At 44.8% G+C, this 20,341-nt stretch overlaps 1 protein-coding gene across 1 annotated transcript; it reads left to right on the top strand. All coding sequences in view use genetic code 11, as the record gives it.

The window, feature by feature from the left end:
• Positions 1-608: 608 nt before the first annotated feature.
• Positions 609-19,419, top strand: EGR_08772 (Synaptonemal complex protein 2; the record flags this gene model as incomplete). The annotated part of the gene is made up of 28 exons (XM_024498021.1): positions 609-896; positions 935-959; positions 992-1,077; positions 1,112-1,197; positions 2,545-2,719; positions 3,105-3,203; positions 4,480-4,602; positions 4,674-4,746; positions 4,969-5,240; positions 5,462-5,695; positions 6,026-6,276; positions 6,436-6,510; positions 7,531-7,686; positions 8,459-8,611; positions 9,267-9,523; positions 9,782-9,952; positions 11,320-11,529; positions 11,601-11,741; positions 13,163-13,281; positions 13,361-13,695; positions 13,755-14,128; positions 14,212-14,398; positions 16,524-16,851; positions 18,387-18,406; positions 18,488-18,545; positions 18,657-18,676; positions 18,732-18,833; positions 19,338-19,419. 28 exons carry the CDS (start codon positions 609-611, stop codon positions 19,417-19,419), a joined length of 4,500 nt encoding a protein of 1,499 aa, XP_024347542.1.
• Between the last annotated feature and the right edge of the window lie 922 nt (positions 19,420-20,341).

Here is a 20,341-nt window from a genome sequence, read left to right as displayed (position 1 = left end):
ACAGGATTTGCGTGACAGCGCTAAGGAACATTGACTAATGCAATATTTAAGGAGGCTTCCTCTCGAAACTGACAGGGGCGGGGGACAGTGGTAAATGGCAACGTCAGAGTCACTCGTAATTAGTCGATCTCGTCGCAGCCTAATGTAACGCTAGTCCAAGTGACTCCAATTTCTATTCAAAAGTTAGAAAACATCTTAAGTGTGATTGTTAGAGCCATTTAAATGCGTAAGACGCATTAACAAAAACCCATTTCCGGTTCAAATTTATGCCAAAATAAATGCAAATTTCAAATACGTTACAGAGTAAGAAAAATTGAACCTAACCTATTCATTTTTTTTCCCTAGCTTTGTATGCGAAACAAGCTGATCTGTGCATCAAAATGACATGCACAAAATAATTTATCCTAATTATTCCGCCTAGATATCCAAAACGGAGCCTATGTTTACAAATTAAAAACTAAAAATGCATAACGGCTTTTGTTTATTTTACCAGGTAGTAAGGATTTGAAATTAATTACTTTATTTGAATGAGCCTTTGGGGATACCATTTTAGCCTAGAACGTGTTTTAATCCACCAATTAGCGATCGATAACACAGTGCTTCCGGGTATGGAAGCTTGGATAAGCTTGCTGACTCTCGACAGTCAGACATCCTCTCAGGTCGTTGCTGAAGAGAATTTGCGTGAAATCTCTAAAGGTTTGAAAAGTTCGGATGTTCTTTCAAAGGATTCTTTTTCAATACTTGTGAACGCTCTGTCAGAGAAAGTAACGTGCTTCGAATCAAAACCTATTCCTCCTGATTTCTTCAATGTTTTTGGCTGTCTTTGTGAGCACTTAGCAAAACGTAAAGATTTACTTCCAGAAGATGTGCGGAGCTTCTTTGCGTCCTTCGTTGAGGTAATTTTGGGTTACATTCATGACTTATGCTTATTTAGTCCATTTTAAAAGTATCTCCCAAAGGTAAGTGCATGCCTCCTTTTTTTACTGTCTAGCCGTGGCGCCTGTCTTCAAACATATGCTTGGGGCATTTTATCCTAAAATTGTTGATTCAAATTGCAATGTTTACACTAAATACTCGGTATGTTAGCGTTGAAACCCACTGATACCTACAGATACTTGCCGGAATCAATGAAATATCAGTCCTTCCGTCAGCCACGAAGGTCGAACTTTTTCTCAAACCAAACATTCACGGAATATAGTGAGCTCTATTCTGGTTCTGCTTTATTTATTATCTCCTCAATGGGACATTTGGTCAACTTTCGATAGTTTTACGAATGTACCTTAACATTTATAAGTTGGAACTTTGCTTGCAAGTACAAAAGTTTCCCTCTTACTTTAGTTGGAAAGCTGGGTAGACCCTGGTCATTATTCTTTTAGGATGGTCTTCCTTCTGATTCATTTTTTTCTCCCACTTCCTCTTCCTCAATTTTACTTATTTTGTCTGTCCTGCTGATGTCATCTTCTTGGGTAATACGGGAATTTCTCTTCTTAAATTTCTTATGTCATTAGGGGTCGTGACTGTCTCATTTGTGGTGGTGACAAATTCCTGCGTTTAATTACATCTGTCTGCTTATGATGGAGTGATTACAATTCCCAACTTCTTCTTTCGGTAAATGCATCATCTTTTTCGTTAAACTACCCCATGTGGTACTTTTGTCCTGTCTTAATTTACTCTAGGTACGCAATTAATATGCAGGTTTTCAACTCCAAATGCTTTTCAGATTGAATGTCCTCTATTGCTTTAGCTTGTAGTCTTTGTAAAGATATTCACTTACTCGATGGCCTGCTCTTCGACAAGGCGTTCTACTTTAACTTTTATCAGGAACTTTTCTACCCAAATACTTTGTTCATCTTGTTTTCCTATTTGCACTCGTTTTTGGAACCTTATCATCACCAATGTCTTTTATATCTTTGTTTTGATGTAAACTTCTGCCTTGCATGTGTTGTTTGATATCTTGTCACGAGTTCGGTGTCCTGGAGCTCTGGGGTCCTTTCCCACACGCGTTTCACACTGTCACTACTTATTTACCGAATCAATTCTTTTGCATTGTTCCGATCTTCCTATTAATATCTCCTTTAATTCTTTTCTTACATTTTATCTAATGCCTTTAATTCCTGATTAGGATTCACGTTTTAGCTAAAGATAAGTCGGCAAGTTTTTTCCCTACAGGAGGTTAATTCTGTTACGCACCTACATGCCATAGAGGTTAACGCACCTGCATTGGAGCCTTAATCTATCTCATGTTTTTTTTTCATCATCCAACATCGGATTTATTTTCTCCTGAGAATTTGAGAGTAATTTTTCCCTTAGTTGCGTCAATAAGTTTGTCGTGTTTTCATTGATTCCACTATCTTTTCACTTCACTATCATGTATAACTTCAATGACATTTCTTTATTTTAATATTTCGACGCCCAAAAGTGGGCCATAACTCCCAAAGATGCTCTTAGTTTACTATGGTATTCGACTGTACGTCAAACCTCCTATGTTCCACGCCTTTGATCAAAACATTATGGCTGCAAAAAAATCTACCGTTTCTACTTCAGTACCTCGCTCGCTTCTAATATGCGTTCACTTGGGGACTATGATACGCAAACGCAACTGCTCGAATTCCTTCTTCACGTCATTCCAGCGGCGAGGAGGAAGGACTTCGTCGAGGAATACCTGCATCGGGGCCTTTCCGAACCCTTCTGTTTGATCATCGGTCAGCAATTTGAATTGGTGAGTACGGAAATGACTCGGTATCCAAATAACATCATGCTTACATAATTGATGAAGATCGGATTAGTTTTAGTGCTTATTTCTTCCTCTAGAGTAGTATGCCTGCAGATTGAACTTGTGAAAAGGTAAATGCGGTCCATTGGTCGTTTTACATTCTAAAGACATTAAAATCCAGAGATTACAATTCCTATTCCACCTGGATTTGGTTTAGACCATGCGGTAGTATCGGTGCAGAAGTATTATCCTTTATTTGGCATGTGCTTGACTTTATCACTGTTTTATTCGTTTCAAGCCATCAAATTTCTTTTGAAAGAGACAAATTGGCGTTATTCCGCACTTTCTTTATTACAGTGAGGCGATTTCTTATTTTTCATTAATGCCTTAGGCCGCTCGTCGCTTTTTGAATATGCTAAATCCAGTGGATCCGGTCACACAAACCGTCTTCTCTATTCCCTGCATAAGCGTTCGTCTTTGTGGTCACGAGGTGAGTCATTTGGACTTCCACCCTTTTCGGCATCAAATTTATTTTTTTGTGCTTGAATTTCCGTTCCCGCCTCTCCAGCTATTATTCCATCTGGCTGTTTTCTGCATTTATTGTCTGATTACTCCGCACAGTCAGCTTTCTTCAGCTTCAAGGCCTAATTTAAGTTGAGTCAATCCGGTGACAACTCTCTCAATGTTGTCATTCGTTACCCATTCATTCGCCTACATCTTGATTAGGGTTATTCATTATCTCATTGGCAGCCTTTTCTTGTCCCCTTCAGTTTTAATAGACACTATTAACTCACTCATTCATGCACCTGTGACCTTTTGTTGTGAATCTCGTCATTCAGTCTTGACTCATTGGCATACTAACTGTATAATGCCTCCTTTTTGTACGCCTATGTGTCCGACTATCTGCCTTTTTCAATTTAATTTTCTCTCTCTATTTATCCAAGCAACTGCCTGTCTCTCAATCCATCATTTTTTCCCTGACTGGTGTATCGTCCGCCTTTCGAGTACGGCATCTGACGTCCACTTATTCATTTTCTCATTCACATACTGAATCTTGTCCACTCTAGCGCCCAGTTTGATTTGAAATAAGGTGGTGATTTATGCTTTGGCGAATGCAGTTTCAATTAGTGTTTAAATTGTATTCGCTAAAAAGTCGGTTTTTTCCCATCGGTAAAGTCCCACTGACCGATCCGCAGGAATGGAAAATCTCCAGGATTAAAATTTACTGCCATTTCGCAAAACGTTAAGATCCTAGCAAAAATTCACTCTTTACTGTGAGCTGCTTTTGTTCGTAACCGTGACCGACTGGACGTCTGAAGCACTCTGTATTCCTCGCGCCGGTACATCCGCGTTCAAATTTCTCGTCCCACTCATGGATCCCAAATCAACGAGAAAGATTAAACAGTGGTTGAAGTAATGGAACGCTCCTCTAGCCTTAATATCCTTAACTCGGAGCTACCTTTACTGCAATACTGAGTGTCAAGAGCTTCCATTCTCGAGCATGCCTCCCTTGCACCTTATAAAAATCTTTTTATCACGAATACTAAACACAATGCCAGCTTTTATTCGTGGAATTCAAATGCTCAAACTGCCAGTTATGTCAGTATGTGATATAATCCTGCACATTTTGTGCCTCTTGTTGTGTTCCTTTACTTTTGCAGTGAATTGCCATATGGGCGGATGTCGTAAGTCAATTTGTGTCGCTCATCGGTACTGACAAGGTCGCTGAAATTTCTACTCAAATTTGTTGCCTTTTATCCTTTCAGCTTCAATGTCAACCGGCTTCGTCGAAATCGAAAGACGAACCCTCTTGGGTTGATTTTAATCTGGTGCCAGAGCGTATAACCACCTACTGCGTGATGTCAATGCGATCCGATTCAAGTTGTGATGTAGGCTACGTTTCTTTCACCTATTTTGATCCCATGGAAATTTTTTCTAACTAGACTTTTTTGGTATGCAGAGTGAGGAGGGTGAACAGACCTGGGAGACCATCTCACTTCATCCGGAGGTGATTGAGGAGGTGAACGTTAGTTGTAAGTTATAATTAGTCTCCCTTGCTTGCTGTAAGGAGGTAATTTCTTCATCTGTGTCATGAGAATTCTTGTGGGCAGCGTAAAAGGAACGGTTCTATTCAAAAATGACTTTTTGAGCTTTGTCATCCTATTTTGTCTCAAATCCGAATTGATCCTGCACGGTTCCGTGACGAGGAAGTCATGAGATACTAACTAAAAGTCGCTTTAATTTTTCTCCTATAGCCATGCGGCTGGAGAGCGTCGATGATGGCATCAGGGAACAAATTGTCCTCAGTATCTCCATCACCGAGCCGTCTTCCAATTTCGCACGGTTCTGGGAGGGAAGCAATGAATCCGACACCGCTGACGAGAAAAGCGTCATCGAGTTCTTCCTCAACCCCCCCGACGTTGTCAAAGCACTTCCTGGCGATGCAAGCGCAAATCACCACGGAAGTCATTCACAGCAGCAGCAACAGCTAATGGAACTATTGACGGGTTTGCGAGCCTATGCTGAGGTGAGTTATTTTGCCAATTCAAACTCCAATCCTTCTTTGTTTCCCTTCAACAGGAAGTACTTCCCTGAACCACTAACCAATCATGGTTATAAGGTCACTCATTTTCTTGGTTTCCCAATCACTTCTTCTCACTACAAATGGATTGTTTTTAAACCCCATTTGAAAATCAAAGGAATAGTCGATCTTTTGAAAATTCTTTTATTTGTCATGCCTTTTAACAGAAGATGTTTCCACAATCAAACATCACCTCGTCACAATCTTCCACCGATTGCCAACAGCAACACCCGGATGTGGACTCTGGGTCTAAAGTTATTTACGCTAGTTGCCGGTCGCCACTTTGTGTGGAAGTGGGTGAGAAAAATGCTCCGTCACCATTGCCACCGCCAAAATCCTTCTTCACCGATCCTGACGTCTCCTTTGAGGAGTCGGCGGAAGGTCTTGGCTTAAAGGGCATTGTGAGTACTGAACTTCACCTATTCTTGTAAATAATGATGATCAGGCGTTTCTCTGAAATAGTAACGAGTATTGATGTTGTGACAAGTGAAAATTGGTATATCTGTAACTCTTTTTCATCTCTAATCACAGTGCTTTGAATTCATTCTCCTTTCAACATCACAATTAATAGGCAGAAGAGGCAGAGAAGCTCACATAGTTTCCTTTGTTCCTTGAGGAGTCCTATCCAGTAGTCCTTTGCATACCCGAACATTGATTTCACGAAAGAATGGACAAACTCTCGACTTTACTCATTGTGTAACCCTTCTTCGGTTCCCCCGTCCCTTCTGTAGACGTCGGGCGAACGACCTCCGCGCCCTATACCGCTCTTCAGGTGTCAGACTGTCCGCACACCTCTTAGCCTTCGGGTCGGTCCAGACGGCAGCGTGGAGAGGCAAGGGCGATCCGCCACCACCATTCATGCTGCCGCACCGTCCAGTCGCCCCGTCAGTTCACCCTTTTCGGTCGCCAGTGGACTGGAAACGCCTTCACCCTGCAGGAGGTCCCTCGAAGCTCCGAATTTGGAAGGGATGGATACCAGCCTGTAAGTTAGACAATGACTGAAAAAGTGGAAAACCATTTGTCTTTTGAGTGATGCAATTTTTTAACCCAACTGTGGATACCACTCAAGATTTATCAGAATTGTAGAATTCTTTTCCCACTTCTTCACATTTGCTAAATACCTTCTTTTCTGCTTTTGTAGTGATGAAGATATTGCTAGCGAGTCCGCTAGAAGGGCTTCTGCTGTTGAATGCCAGCTGGAAGAAGTCGAAAAATCGTGAGTCGTTGGTGTTGAGACAATAGTCTTCGGTCCATTTCATTAGTGTACAGTTTAGTTAATGTGTAAGGGAAAGGAAACAGTGGCTGAGCTGTCGTGAGGCCTATGAGGTGCAAAGAGTAGTCCCCTTATCCGGTCTTTAGCGTTGGTAAAACCTTTGTAACGATCACCACAGCCTTGCTCAAGTGAATTCGTACCAACCACGAGACGCGACCTGACTCCATGCGAGTTTGGCGTTTGTAAGGCTTTTCAGGAATTTCAAAATTGTTTGTTTCCTACCTACCGTGTTTAGACTGTATGACTTTCAGTAGTGGGCACATTCCATGTACTGATGGTCTTTTATGTGAGCCTCCACTGGATTGATTCTTCTCTTCCTTTGCCTGGTGTAAGTCGGTGTCACTTTCTCGCCGATGAGGAATTTAAATTGAGATATTTAATTGGCAGTTTGTGCATTTTTTTTGGCTCTTCTGCGGCGAGTTTTGACGGATTCATCCATCAAAAGTACTCCTTTGGTTGTCATCTAGGGGCGACCTTGACGGAAGCTTCAGAAATAGTTGTCATAGGCGGCAAAAAGGGTGAAAGATGGTTGGAAATGTCGACAGTAGGCAAGGATTCTGTGCTGAAGTACAATCGATGCTTCTTCTGAGGGCCTTCATGGTATTCAACACTGCAAGATGCTCAGAGACTGAGTTCACAGTTGGAAGAGGTTTACCGATTGAAATATAGTACATTCATAGTCCTTCCGTGGAGGAATCCATTATCTTTGCATCACTTCTATGATCCACATATTGTTTTGGAATGGCTGAGCATCTACGCACTGCTTCAACTGGGTTCAGTACTGTCATTTCATTTGCTTGATTAAATTTTGCATCTTCTTAATATTTTAAGTTAAATTTTGTGCTCTGAAAAGGGCTTGAAAGGCGTCTTGATATCTTCTGTGCCCTTCAAGTAGCGTAGAGCCTTCAGCGCGATGCCTTCCTATCCACAATGGCTTTACATCACCTTCCCTTACTTTTCAAGTTCCACCCAGTCAGAAGAAGATACGGCCCATTCACAAACCCCCATCAGCAGGGCGAAGGTGCAGGCATCGAAGCGGTCCTCTTCTGTCAAGAATTTAGATCCTCCTGTGGAAGAGGCATCACGAAAGGGCGACGCCTGTGATGTGGATGAAATCAGGTATGGGAAAGGAAACAGATTTCTTAACTTCTTTTCACCTCCCATAGATGGTGTTCCATCTGCTTTTTTTTCCTCAGTACCCATCTACACTTTTTCGTAGCCAGGGATGAATCTTTAGACGCTTTATTGTCCCCTCGGGTAGGATGTCAGCTTTCAAATATCCGCATCTGATGAAGAAACCATAATACCAACTTTAGGTAGTAATTTCGAATATCCGAAGGTCATATTTAGGAAAGGCGATATAGTCTCAGGTTCGGGGGACCCCAACAAAAATTTAGACATTCCGGGCGTCCTTAACTGTCTTGCACACACCATCGAAGAAACCTAAAATCACTTTTTTAGGCATCTGAGAGATTTGAAAGCAAAACCCACCTCCTCCATAGCTGGCGTGTTTTCAGCAGTCGGCACATTACAAACTTAGAAATATTTTTGACTCTAAGTTCACCTCTTTGACCTTTGCTCGCAGACAACTTTTTCATCCATTAATTACGGCGACCAGGCACAGATCGGTCGGTTGATTGCGAGGTGCCAAATTTTGAATATTTGATTGAGAAGATGTACAGCAAATGCCTTGACTTGTTCATATTTCCTGGCGCTAGGTCGTGCTGAGGAAGGCTTCATTTCTGCGGCTGTGAGAGATTCAGTGAGCATTTAGATGTAATTGATCTGTCCCAGCAAAGTTGTGATGGGATGTCGAAATGAGTTAAAGGAGGTCGTATTTCTGACTCAAAATGCCTTCACACAACCCTCGTTTGCATTCCCCTGTCCCAAGTGCTACCGAGACAGAGGAGACGCCCCAGTCCCAGTCGCGTATCAGTAAGGCGAGGAAACGAGTTTGGAAGAGGCCTTCGTCGGCGCAGCGCCCCGTTTCTCCAGTGGAGGAAGTCCTGCAAAAGGGCGATGCCTACGATCTCAATGCGATCAGGTAGGAGCTATACAAGAAGGCATTCCATCTTCCCACTTTCCAAAACTACGCATTTTATGCACCTGCTATTTACTGGATGTTTAGGTCCTTTGTCTAGGTCAAATTAAAATTGTCTGTTTAAGATCATCCCATTTAAGCTTGGCGAATGTGTCTGAAGCTGTATGGACCATTTAAGTGCCTCATCCGATAAAAGGTCACAGCATCAAATTTCATGGCTTGACCTTATTTGTAAACTACAGTAAATTGTACTTCATAGGGTGTTTTTGGGGTCGGGCAGGGTTTAGTGAGCACCTAGGCGATCCCTGTGACTTTGAATGACCCACTAAATGTTGTTTCTGGGCGTCCAAGAGCCTTTGAGACAAATTTTACTGGATCACCTTTGTTATTGGGGTACGAAGAGTCACTAAAAAGCTGTCCACAGTGTCACTGTACCACCCAATTACAGTCGTCTGAGGGTGTTCCCGAACCATCGTGGGTACGACAGAAACAAGTCATTATTCCCTTGGACAAAGTTTTAATGTTGATTGGCTAGTCTCATCGTGGCCTCTTATGGGGCAGTTGAAGCGTCCAGGTAACATTTGTCGGCTGAAACAGCAAGTTTCGGGGCGTTTGTTGGTAAGGAAATGCAGAGACACTCCTTTTTCTTGATTTTCAGTGACACAGAAGACGCAGACCAACAACCAGAGGCGAAGCGTGCAAATCTGAGCACATTTGAGAAATTCGTTGATGAAAATGGGCTAGAGTTGCCCCGAAAAGGGAAGCGGGAGGTACCGGAGGCGGGTGAAAGTGATCTCGTGGCGGATATTGTCGCTGTCCTTGGCTCGGCGGCTAAACGACCGTTGCGTGGATGCAGGAGAAGCGCAAGACTGGCCAAACGGGCTGAAATGCGAGTTGAGACTGTACTTCTTGATGGTGAGCTTATCATCTTCCCGCATTTTGACTTTTCATTGTCACTTTTTAAGATTTGGACGGAGTAGAAGAAATGAGCGATACTTTAGGTTAGTCTTAGGCCCTTAGATCTTGAGGGTGTCCACAAGTATTGCTGTCGATTTCATGGTTGGATCGAATCCAAGACGTGCAATGAGAATTGCTCTGATACTGTAGCTACATTCCCTCGTGTCAAATTCAGTATCGATATTCCCTCGAATACTTTACTTTTTTCATCCATAGATGAAGACGATGTTGGTAGCGATGACAATAAAGCAAGTGACGAGGACCCTGACAAGGAGGTACTGGCCGGAAGCATGGACGTTATGCGACATCAAGCGGTGGTAACGCTTTCGCCCCTCTTGAACACGCCCACTACGCCGCTTGTTCCCTCCCAGGAGGACCTACTTCTAGGTGAGATGCATTTTGGCGCAAGCCGAGAATTGTGGTTAGAAAGCTTGTTTGTGTGCGTGTGTATGTCTGCGTCAGTAAAAAAAATTCATCTCTATCGGACTGTGTACTTCCATAGAACCATCGTCCACAAGCAGATCGAAGAGTTCAAGGGACGACCGCACTGGTGTGGCATGTGCTGAGTTCTCTTGCGTCCTTGTCGCGACTGCCGAATTTGGACTACTTGAAAACAAAGAAATTGTCTTTCGCCTTTTAATAAGTTTATCCCACAAAATGACCCCTTTACTAAAACTGGGAGTTGAACAAATAAGGTATTGCAGAGCCTCTCTCTCTCTCTCCATTTTGAGCGTCTTTCCTGGTGCTACCCTTGGTGAACCTCTTGCGTCAGCCATTGCAACGTAGTCGACACTGCAAAGGAATAACACCCACGAGCCAATTTGTGCCAGTGATTGACTTTCCGTGCGGCTGGGAATGCATCTTAATGCGTCGTCACTGATCCCTCTTGGTAGTTCTACTGCATCTAGCGTTTTGTTCTGCTCGGGAACCGCATTGGGGTACGGGAGAACGTGCTGGCCATCACGCGTGCCCATCGCCGGTCGTAGGAGCACCGGCCCAAAGGCAGCGTTAATAAATGAGGGGTGGGGTTCAAAAATAGTTTCTTGGGGATGAGGTTACCTATCTATTCCTCCTTCCAACTTTATTCTCACTTCAGTGCCGTCAGCTAGTAGAGAGGTGAAGGAGGTATCGCGTGTTGGCTTCGGTTGCACTTTTATACGGATACCGTAGGCATCTTCGCAACGACCTTTTCCAGACAGCTCACATCCAGTGTTGCTTCACTTGTTAATACCTTTCCTGCAGAATGCAGGCCTGGAGCGGTTGCCGACTGTAGACGCCTTTTTTAGCCCTTCTGTTAGGGGTCGCCACTGATTCTTCCATCCCCAGTAATATGCACTACTTCCGTTGCGCTAAGACTTACCATCCGGCAGTAGAAACTAGGACTGGTGTCCATTAGAATCGTATTTGCGTTCCGCTGCCACCAAATGCAGCACGTTAAGTCTCCACTGAAGTAGAAAGAAGATATTATTCGGGCAGAATATGTACTGTCGATCTGTGGAGGGGCTCGTGAGCTACTGGAATGGTCCGGAGGCCACCCTTCTCAGCAAAGGTATAATGGATGAGCACCTAGGTGGCCTCCTTCCCGAAACTGAGAGCTGACACTTGCGGTTTTTTTCCGTCTTTTAGATGAAAATTCCACTGGAGAAAACCAATTATCCACATCCCAACAATCGAATACTGATGGTAGGTCATTCCCATCTGCCAGCATTTCACTGATTGAAATGTCGGTAACATAACACCTTTTCCCCCTTTAGGAGTAGAAAAACTCGTTCTTAATCAGTGCTCCTCAGTACAGGACTCAAGAACACCCTTGGAGAGTGCGCGATCCCTCCACCCCGGACCTGAGAATATCGATTCCACGTGCCTTCTCAAAGTTGTTTCACCACCTCGCACCCCACCAAGAGCATTGATGGAGGTTCATCCAGACAAGACACCTGGCGAAAGTGTCTGTCAACTCAGTGTTGGTTAGTCGATTGGGCGATTGAGGTCTGTCTCTTCCATTCCCCCTCCGCTCACCATTTGTGTATCAACCTAGAGTCCCTTTCGGAGTCGCCTGAGCACGCACGAAGAACTGCCGTGGCTTCTGATGATGAAACTCGTCCTCTTCTTCTTCCAGAAGCCGCACTCAAGGTGCTCTCTCCTGGGATTGAAGAAGACTCTGTGTCAAAGAGTGAAGGTTGGTTAATTCTATCACCCTTCGTTTTAACTGGCCTTGAGGTGAAGTAGTGCCTCAGTGAGTAATCGTTAATTAAAAATTATCTAATCATCTACTTCCTCATTGAAATGCGTTTAAAGGGGTAAAATGTTAAAGATCTTGAGCCTTTCGACGCCTAAGTTGTGTATTGAAGGTGGTTCTCCTTCAATCAATAGCTCGTTCTACGTGATTAGTGACATTTCTTTCCTCATTGTCTGACATTTGACTTACATTAGTGCAATGGCCAAAAAATAGCGTTGACTATTATTCAAGCGCCAAGGATGTGGATCTTTTCAACTTTTGCTCCTCCAAATCTTGAACATGGCAGTAATAATCGGAGTTTGTTATATTTCATAGGTTCTTGCTGATTTTTGAAGTCTATTATCAGCGTCACATATGCGTGACGCGTGTTCTTTAGTCTTATGATGACGAGTTGTACCTGCTTAAACTTAAAAACAATACATTTGAGCCATGATACTATTGGTAGTGCACGTTCCAGTTTTTGTTTACGTCCCTATTCTCCTACCACAGCCATTCCAATTAAGTGGTCAAAAGCCACAAAAATTTCGTTTATGTCTCCTTAGTCATCAAATGCCTGTCTATGTGAGGATGAACAATTACCAGTTTTTCAATTGCAGGTAGGAAATACCTGTACCCTTCATGTTCCCTGCTGTAGCACTTAACAGGCGGTTTGGCACGTCAAGCACTCCTTTGTTAAGGACCGCTTTTATTTATTTTTCTTGAGAGGACAAAGTCCAACCGATATGGCATTTTAATCGAGCAACAGACATTCTCTTGGTAAAATTTCGCTTCTCGAGGAGCTAGAGTGGGGGCTTTAAGCGTCAAAGGTCCTGCTTAGGCTTTGCTTTGCTCCTTTGTTTATTGAACTTGTCAGTACTGCTTCACCCTTGACTAGATGTCTAGCCCTTTGGCTTATTTGTGAAAATTTTGAGGTCTTCACCTTTTGATGTGGTTCAAGGGATTCTGGAGTCTTCAATGGCGGCAATTCTTAGGCCCTTGTGGGTCCCCCATAAAATGATGTTTGATTGACATGACAGATACTTGAGTTGCATGCCCAGCATTTCGACAATACGATGGCCCAGATCTTGTTAAACCGTCTAAAAGAATTCATAAATTCTTGGGTAACAATTGTGTCAAAGCATTATTTCTTCATTGACATCATGTTTTGTGCCATTTATTTTGCACAAAATTCGTAAAAAAATATTGGCTAGCTTAGCAAGCAAAGGAAGTTTACTTATATTTGGAAGTAGCATTCCCAAAAATATCTAAACCACAAAAGTAGAACGGGAATTTGCATTATAGCCATTTGCCTCAGCGTGGTCACTGGTAGACAATTTTACAATTCTAGTCAATATTCAAGCCCCCCTTTTTTGTCCGATTAGAAGATGTAGATTCGGTGAAACGTAAAGCGAATCGACCACGTGCCATCCCTTCCGTCGATCTGGATGCTAGTAAATCGTCACCACAACAACCGACACCTCTGCCAAAATCAGCAAAACGGGTCAGTTGCTTGTTTTCTACTCTTCTATGCTCACTTCCAATGCGTGATCTTCCTATACCGCATTCTCCTTTCCATCTAGGTTGCAATCGAAGCTGACATCTTCCTCAGTCCCATTCAACAGCCTCCACCATCATCGTCAACTCGTCGCAGTCGTCGTCAAAGTCGCGCTTCCACTGCAGCAAATACCACCGCCGCCACCATCACCACCGATGCAAATTCCACTCTGGAGGACTCACAAACGGTTAACCGGTCTGCGCCTTCTCCCATGTTTATGTCACCTTTCCAACGTCTCGAAGCAGCAGTTCATGCCTTGGAATCCCAGGAAAAGGGCGCCTCTCAGCTTCTCGCTACTTCCACGGACTTGAAGACGTCGAAGCGCCTCTGGGACACTACCGCTACCTACCTCGTTGACGAGTCACCCTGTCCAAATGCAGCGGGAGTTTTGACTCCGGATGGCAAACCCCCTCCGCCAGGCAAGTTTCCAGCTTCAGTAAACTTGTCAATCTCTGTAAAGGCGGTCTCATCGTTCCAGCCTTTGGGAACAAGTATTTCAACATCACGGCAAGGACGAAGGGTGGCAGAAAATCGACTGGAAAGGAAGCACTGTCAAAGAGGGAGAGTTTGAAGAGCTGCGCCTCTCCTTCTCGTGGTCGGCGCTTCTTTGCGTCCACCTTTGCAGAGCGCAATAAACGTGAAGTAGAAAAGAGATTCTTTGAGGTGATTCGAAAGAAAACAGCGAATGTGCCAAGCAAGAAGAAGAAGAAGGCGGATGATGAGAGACAGCGGTGCAAGCCGACGTCGAAGAAAAAGGAAATGGAAGATGGAAACCTGCCCGATCTTCAGTTATGTCAGTCGGTTTTAATTTGCGCAAAAAATTGCGTCATGACAGGTGTTGGATTGGGGTACTCACTGATTCTCCATTTTGTGTAGCCTACTTGGAGGATTCGGATGTAGAGAAGGAGGAGGAGGAGGAGGAAGAGGAAGAGGAGGAATTTCGACCCCCTAGGGACGTTGCAGGGGGCGGTGATGACGACGATTCGGGATGTCGTCTGCAATCACGTCCTGCAATTCGACGGGCTGCTGCAATCGCCAGAAGCCGCATTCTAGAGTCGAGCATGTGAGTCTTCTTCGAAGTTCCGTCCTAAACTAATTTACCTACCCAGACGTTACCTCTGATGTGCGACGTGGAAGAAGAGAAAATTATTTCCATTTCTGTTCAGCTTCAAAACAAGTTTCTTCAATGATTGGATTTTGAAATTCATGCCCTGCTTTTGATAGTCCCTCACTCATTGTCCAGCATTGTCATTGTTATTAACCAGCCTACATTCGTCAAATTTACCATTGTTTAGAATTGGATCCGATTTCAGTGAAGCTGACTTTAAGAAATCCATCCTCATGCCACAGACTACTGCACTAGGGAGTCTCTGTTGCCCAAGTTCTTAAAAGTTCACGAGGAGGATCCCTTTATCTAGACTGTACCGATGTTTCTTCCATTCCTCTTCTCCTTCACATGACTCAACCTTTTGGGAGGGTACATGCTTGGAGTCGATGAAGTGTCTCCTTCCTTTGAATTCATCGGTTCTTAAATCTGTTCCTTCTTCCATGCATTGGTGCTCTGTCAGTATCGCCCCTGCGACACACGTTTAATGATCCACTGTCTCCGTGAATCGTCTAGGAATCTTCTGTTGGAACTTCTTTCTTCGACGTGTTTTTACTTCTCCACTTTGCTCTGCCTTCACGTCGATATATTTTCGGAGTAGATCTTAAACTGCGTTTTGGGTCCTGTTTAGTTCGTGCAATAGTTTGATTCTCTGAAAAAGAAAACCTTGTCCCGATTGCAATCGAAGTCATCGAGGCATTCAAGCTGTTGTTTCGTTTTACCCCTCACTAAACCTTGAAGCTGCTCCGTTACGCCTAGTCTGCCTTTAGTAAATGAAATCCAGCCAACTTCTTTTCGATGGTTCAACACTGAAGAGCAAATGTTGATGTTGCTAAGCTATCACGCGCGGACAGAGGCCTTTGTCTCTCCATTCACAACTATGATCCCGTCCAAAGTCCTATTCATGGAAGAAGATCTGCATCGCTCCCGAAGTATCAGCAACGCACTGTCCTGGGAGTCGTTTTGTGCTTTCAATTCACTAATCAGCCGTGCCTCTTGCCAATCAAAACACCTTTTTGGTGGATTTTCTTAACTTTAACCGAAGTTCCATCTCCGCTGTAAGCTAAAGTTGGGGATGCTTTCAGCGCGAGGTCAGTTCTACAATCCACCTTTCAATGAAACCGGTCATTTTACCCCCTTCTGTTGCCGTAGTTGTTTTCATTCTCCCGTTTTCTGGACTGTGTGCCGCAAGAACTGCTGGCGGCATCACTCCACTTAGGTAAATCATTCAAACTCCCCTCAATTGTCCTTTCGTTGATGCTCCAAGTTGGCGTGTGTGCTCCACTGCATAGCTTCGGTTCCCTCCTGTGACCTGACCATGCTTCTCCAGAGACTTGTTCTAACTACATGGTGACAACTGAAAATTGCGGGCCTTCGTATGCATTCCATGCGTGATGACCTACCTTCAAGAGGTCATGTGTGCCCCCTCGGAGGTTCCTGGGATGCTAGATTTTCAATTCAGTGAAAATGGTTGCGCGAGGTCTTTTGCAGCTTGCGAATTAATGAAGAATCAGAATTTTGTTCATTAAGAATCTCAAGTAGGCAATTTGACAATGACTTTGCCTTTTGTTCCTTTTGTCCATAAATTTTAAGATGCAATGGTTTAAAGGCTATCGCATTCTAGCAGCGACTAATTCAAGCCCCTTCCCACCCCTGACCATTATAGAGTAGCCTTCTTTAAAATTCTTCCTCATTTTGTATCTTACAAGCATGGGAAAAATGACACGGAACTTATTGTAGCGTCTAGGCGTTGATTTTTGACGAGTGATTGACTGGACGAACGTTGAAACCTTTGAATCAAATAGGTCGCCTCATCAAATCGTTTCTGAGGCATGTCCGGCCCGGAAGCACGCACACTTCAGAAGCACTTCCAAGTTCACGTGCCCGTAGAATGTTCTTGCATTCTCTTCCTCAGCCCTCGCCAGAGGATCAGAGTGGGCTAGAAATTTATTTAATCTCTTCTGCCGCTTCAAGACGATGATGCATCTCTGGATACATTCCGTGGAAATGCAAGTAGTCCTTTTGAAATCCGCTCTCCCTCTACGGTGGTCAGTGAATGCAAAAAATCCTTATTTTTTTGCAGCGACGAGCTAAACCTCAACGATCCCCCAATCACCGCCTCGGCGGTTCTACCCCCTCCAATTCCTGCTGCTAGAAAAACTGCGAAAATAGCAAAAATGGAGGTAGCGGAGACGGTGGAGATGCACGCAACCGGGAGTAGTCTGAACACCAGTCATCGCTCCGCTCTGGGCCTCTTCGCACCCACGCCGAACACCAGCGGCGTCTTTGATTTCACCCTCTCCGAGGATGACGAGCTTGTAAGGGGTCTGCCGCGCCTCGGTGGAAGGAACACGAATATGGTAAAGAAGACAAAAGGAGTGTTGCTTGCGACGACACCTGAGGATTCCTCAGTGAGTCAATCTGTGGATTTAATATCATTTCTTCTTGACTCTGGATTTGTGGTGCTATGGTAGAATTTAGCGGTTGTCACCTTGCCTACTGAGGTAGTATCAATAAATTAATTAAGTGGGAGTTCACTTGTCTGCCTCACCCCCCTCCCCCCACCTCATCCTTGAGCGTTCTCTCCTTCGCATTCGTCATTTGCATCTCCGACTTCGTCATTTAACATTCCTAAAGTAAGGTAATAAAAAATTACGGCAAACCTACCTCACTCCTCTCTGTCTTGTTCAATTCACCTGAAGGACGTTGAAGTTCGGGTGTGCGTGCGTGTGTGTGTGTGTGAGGGGGTGGGATTTGCAGAGAGCATTAACCTCTCCCTCTCTCCGTGATCGAAAAGTACTGCAAAGTGGTGTTGTTTATCTTGACCGAGGGTAATTTATCGCATGTGGTTTTGTTTTTTGTGCGTGCCTTGTGAACATATTTTTTCTAAGTCAACTCGCTGCCTCGATAATTTTGGCTTTTCCGAAGTGCGAAGCAGGTCCACTTTTTCCGTTTCCTCATTTTACCGTTTGTGGGGTAGATGGGCCTGCAACGCAGTCTCACCCCTAACCCGCCTTTGTTGTCTCATCTACGGTTGGTCGGAGGTAAGCGCCCTTCCCTCCACATTTTCTTGGGTACTCTCATCACCAACTTAAAAGTTGGTGTGCATCACACCTTGCGCTGCCTCTTCAGCTAGGGCTTGTCAGGAAGCCGGACAATTCAACGTACTACTTGGGTCCAATTCAGTAATATCTCATTGGTTCAGATGGCTGTGTGTGTGCATCGTGCGCCTGATTCAAAGGATCAGCTGGCCAAACACATTCAACAATGCAATGCGTTCAGTCACTTCTCTTGCCACCTTTTCTGGAACGGCTGGGTCTGTTGCCACCCTGTTTTCCTGAGTCTATTCTTCGGTGGTTTAGTGAATTGGATGTTCGGTCTGCCGTTCGCTCAACCTCTACAGGTGGACCGCTTTTGTGGTACCTTGTACGCCTAATTACTACTCCGCTCTCATATTTCAAGTCGACTTGTGCAATCGTGCCATGAAAAGCCCTGCAGACCTCGAAATTGGCTTTAATCAACATGACATTCTTGTGGCTGCTTGATCTTCCTGCTGGACGAGGGATGACGGTTTCGCAAACATTCCAGCAGTCAACTGAGAACTTTTAATGGTTCCCAAAGTGCACTTAAAAAGGTTTATTAGCTCTCCCCCATTAGGCGAAGAATTCCTGACTGATATCGAGGCTCGCGTTCCGCGGCCACAGCGGAGTGTCGCGAGGTCGTGTAGCCCTCAAACAACGCGATTTCGTCTCCACCGGCTGGGGTGTGGGGTAGATGTTTGTAAATTTCCCCCCTTCAATGCTGACTTAGCGCATGCAGTACCCATCTAACTCATGCAGGGCGACTTCCGCCTAGCCGTTTCAAATTGTCCGTGCTCGATGTTTCTCAATCACTTCTTGAATAGTCTCCTTACTTGTTCCTTCCCCCTTTTTTTCCTCAATTTTAGCGACCAATCATCTCAGCCGGGTGAGTGACAGCGGATTCCTGCTCTCGGATTTCGTTTACATACCGCCTTGCTGCACTTACCGCTTCTTTTCCCTTCGTCAGCTTTCTCACCAATATGAACCGATGCGTCGGCGTCGTCTTCTCTACGCTCAACATCGTGGTAAGTGGAGTTCACGGCTCTCCTCTCTCCTGCCTGTTACTTATTTCTCAGTAGTAAGTCGCCTTCACACCTCATCTAGCGATTACGTCCTTTCCCTTTTTTTTCTCACAGGAATCCGAATTCTCCAACCGGTGAGTTCATTTGTCCCCTTCAACCAGCCCGTCACTCGACCTCTACCCTCTGTAGACTGAACCAGCTGCGGGATCAGGTAGGGGAGATGCAACGCCTGCTGCGACGGTGGCAGCAACGCCGTCCAGAGGACGCGGCGGAGGAGACCCGTGTGCCAGTGTAGCCAATCACCGTTTCTTGTACAGTTGTTTCTCGGTTAAATTTTTGAACTCACTTTTCAATCTTTTTTGCTTATTTTTTTTGTTTGTTTCAATTTTTCGTCTGCTGTTGTTGCTTTTTTTTGATGGAATTTTAAAATTGCGGGATTTGTTTAAATTTGTGAATAAAAGTATTGCCTTTTGAACATTCCCCCCTCTCTCTTTCCTCCTTCCTGGTTTGAGGGGTCTTCAGGTGTGTTCACTTTTGGCAGCATTTGTTGGTTCGTGGTGAGGTGGCGTCCTCGCTTCGGTGGTCGCCGTCATGACAGCTGGGCAGGACGAAGGTGACGCTCGCTTGTAGATTCAGGTGGGGCTGGTCCGTCATGTTCTGCGTTGGCTGGGGCTCGGGTTGTGGTACCCTGCAGCAAGTTCGCTCTGAACCCATTTAGAGGGGATTTCAGGAGGCTATCTTCCTCACTGCTTTGATGCCGTGGACCCCAACTAGTCCGCGCTTTCTATCCTCCAGACTACTTGGTGGTGGTCTCATCCGCGAATTTACCGAATTTTCCTCGAGCGCGCCAACGGTGCGAGTTGGTGGTGCAGCTTAGAGTAAAGCTTTGAAACAGCTTCTTCGATCCTTCCACAACATTCGTCGGATTTGTGTCGAAGTCATCAAATGCCACGCCTGTGGGTCCACTTAGCCTTGAACAGGATTTATTTGTGTTGGCATCAACTGGACGTCCCATACTAGATAAGAATCGGTTGAAAGGGCTGCTTGAGCTTCTTTTAAATCCGCCGGGCTCTGGCACTGATTGTCAGTCCATGGATGATGCAGACGAGCTAGTAAGTAAAACTTCATTGCCTAGCTCTCAACGATCTAACTGAATAGACTGGAAGAAGCCAAGTGGATGGGCCGTATTATACTCACAATTGCGCCTCACTAGCTTTCAAAAATATCGATTTGTTCGGCTTTGCGTCTTCCCCTTTCTCCCTTTGTCTTAACCAGTTACGCAGAGTCTCCTTCCTTCCTCCCAGACAAAGAACACTAAGTGTGTGATAACGCCTACACCTGGCTCGTGTATGCGTCAGCCAGGGAGGAGGGGGGTGGTGGTGGAGGGGTCCGACGCACATCAAGCCGCCTAGTTTGTGGGCGCATGCGTCAACGCCTTAGGCACACTTCTCGACCAATCGCCACACGGCCTACCGCCGGTGCCAGTTGCCGCAAGCCAGACGCTAGTGGAATGCGCTGGAGAAGGAATTGGTTGACGCCCCTTCGTTCGTTGCTTTTAAAACCTTCCCACCCTTCCATTCCGCTTGTCCACGCAAGCTTCCCCTAGGGCATGAGCATATCGGCACTTTTGCAGTAGTAGTCGCCGATTTTGAGTGAAGATGAGGCGCTTGACACGGTGACATTTAAGTGACACTACTGTTAATTTAACTAGTCCATCTAATATGCCATAAAGTGCGAAAAATAGCTTTACTGGCGTTAATTAGGGCCTTCTCCCTTGCCGTCTTACCCTCCTCCTCCTC

The sequence above is a fragment of the Echinococcus granulosus genome, assembly GCF_000524195.1.
Source record: "Echinococcus granulosus chromosome Unknown EG_S00119, whole genome shotgun sequence".
Taxonomy (NCBI): domain Eukaryota; kingdom Metazoa; phylum Platyhelminthes; class Cestoda; order Cyclophyllidea; family Taeniidae; genus Echinococcus; species Echinococcus granulosus.
The sequence above is the reverse complement of the archived record's forward strand: the minus strand, read 5'-3'. Positions and strand labels throughout refer to the sequence as shown.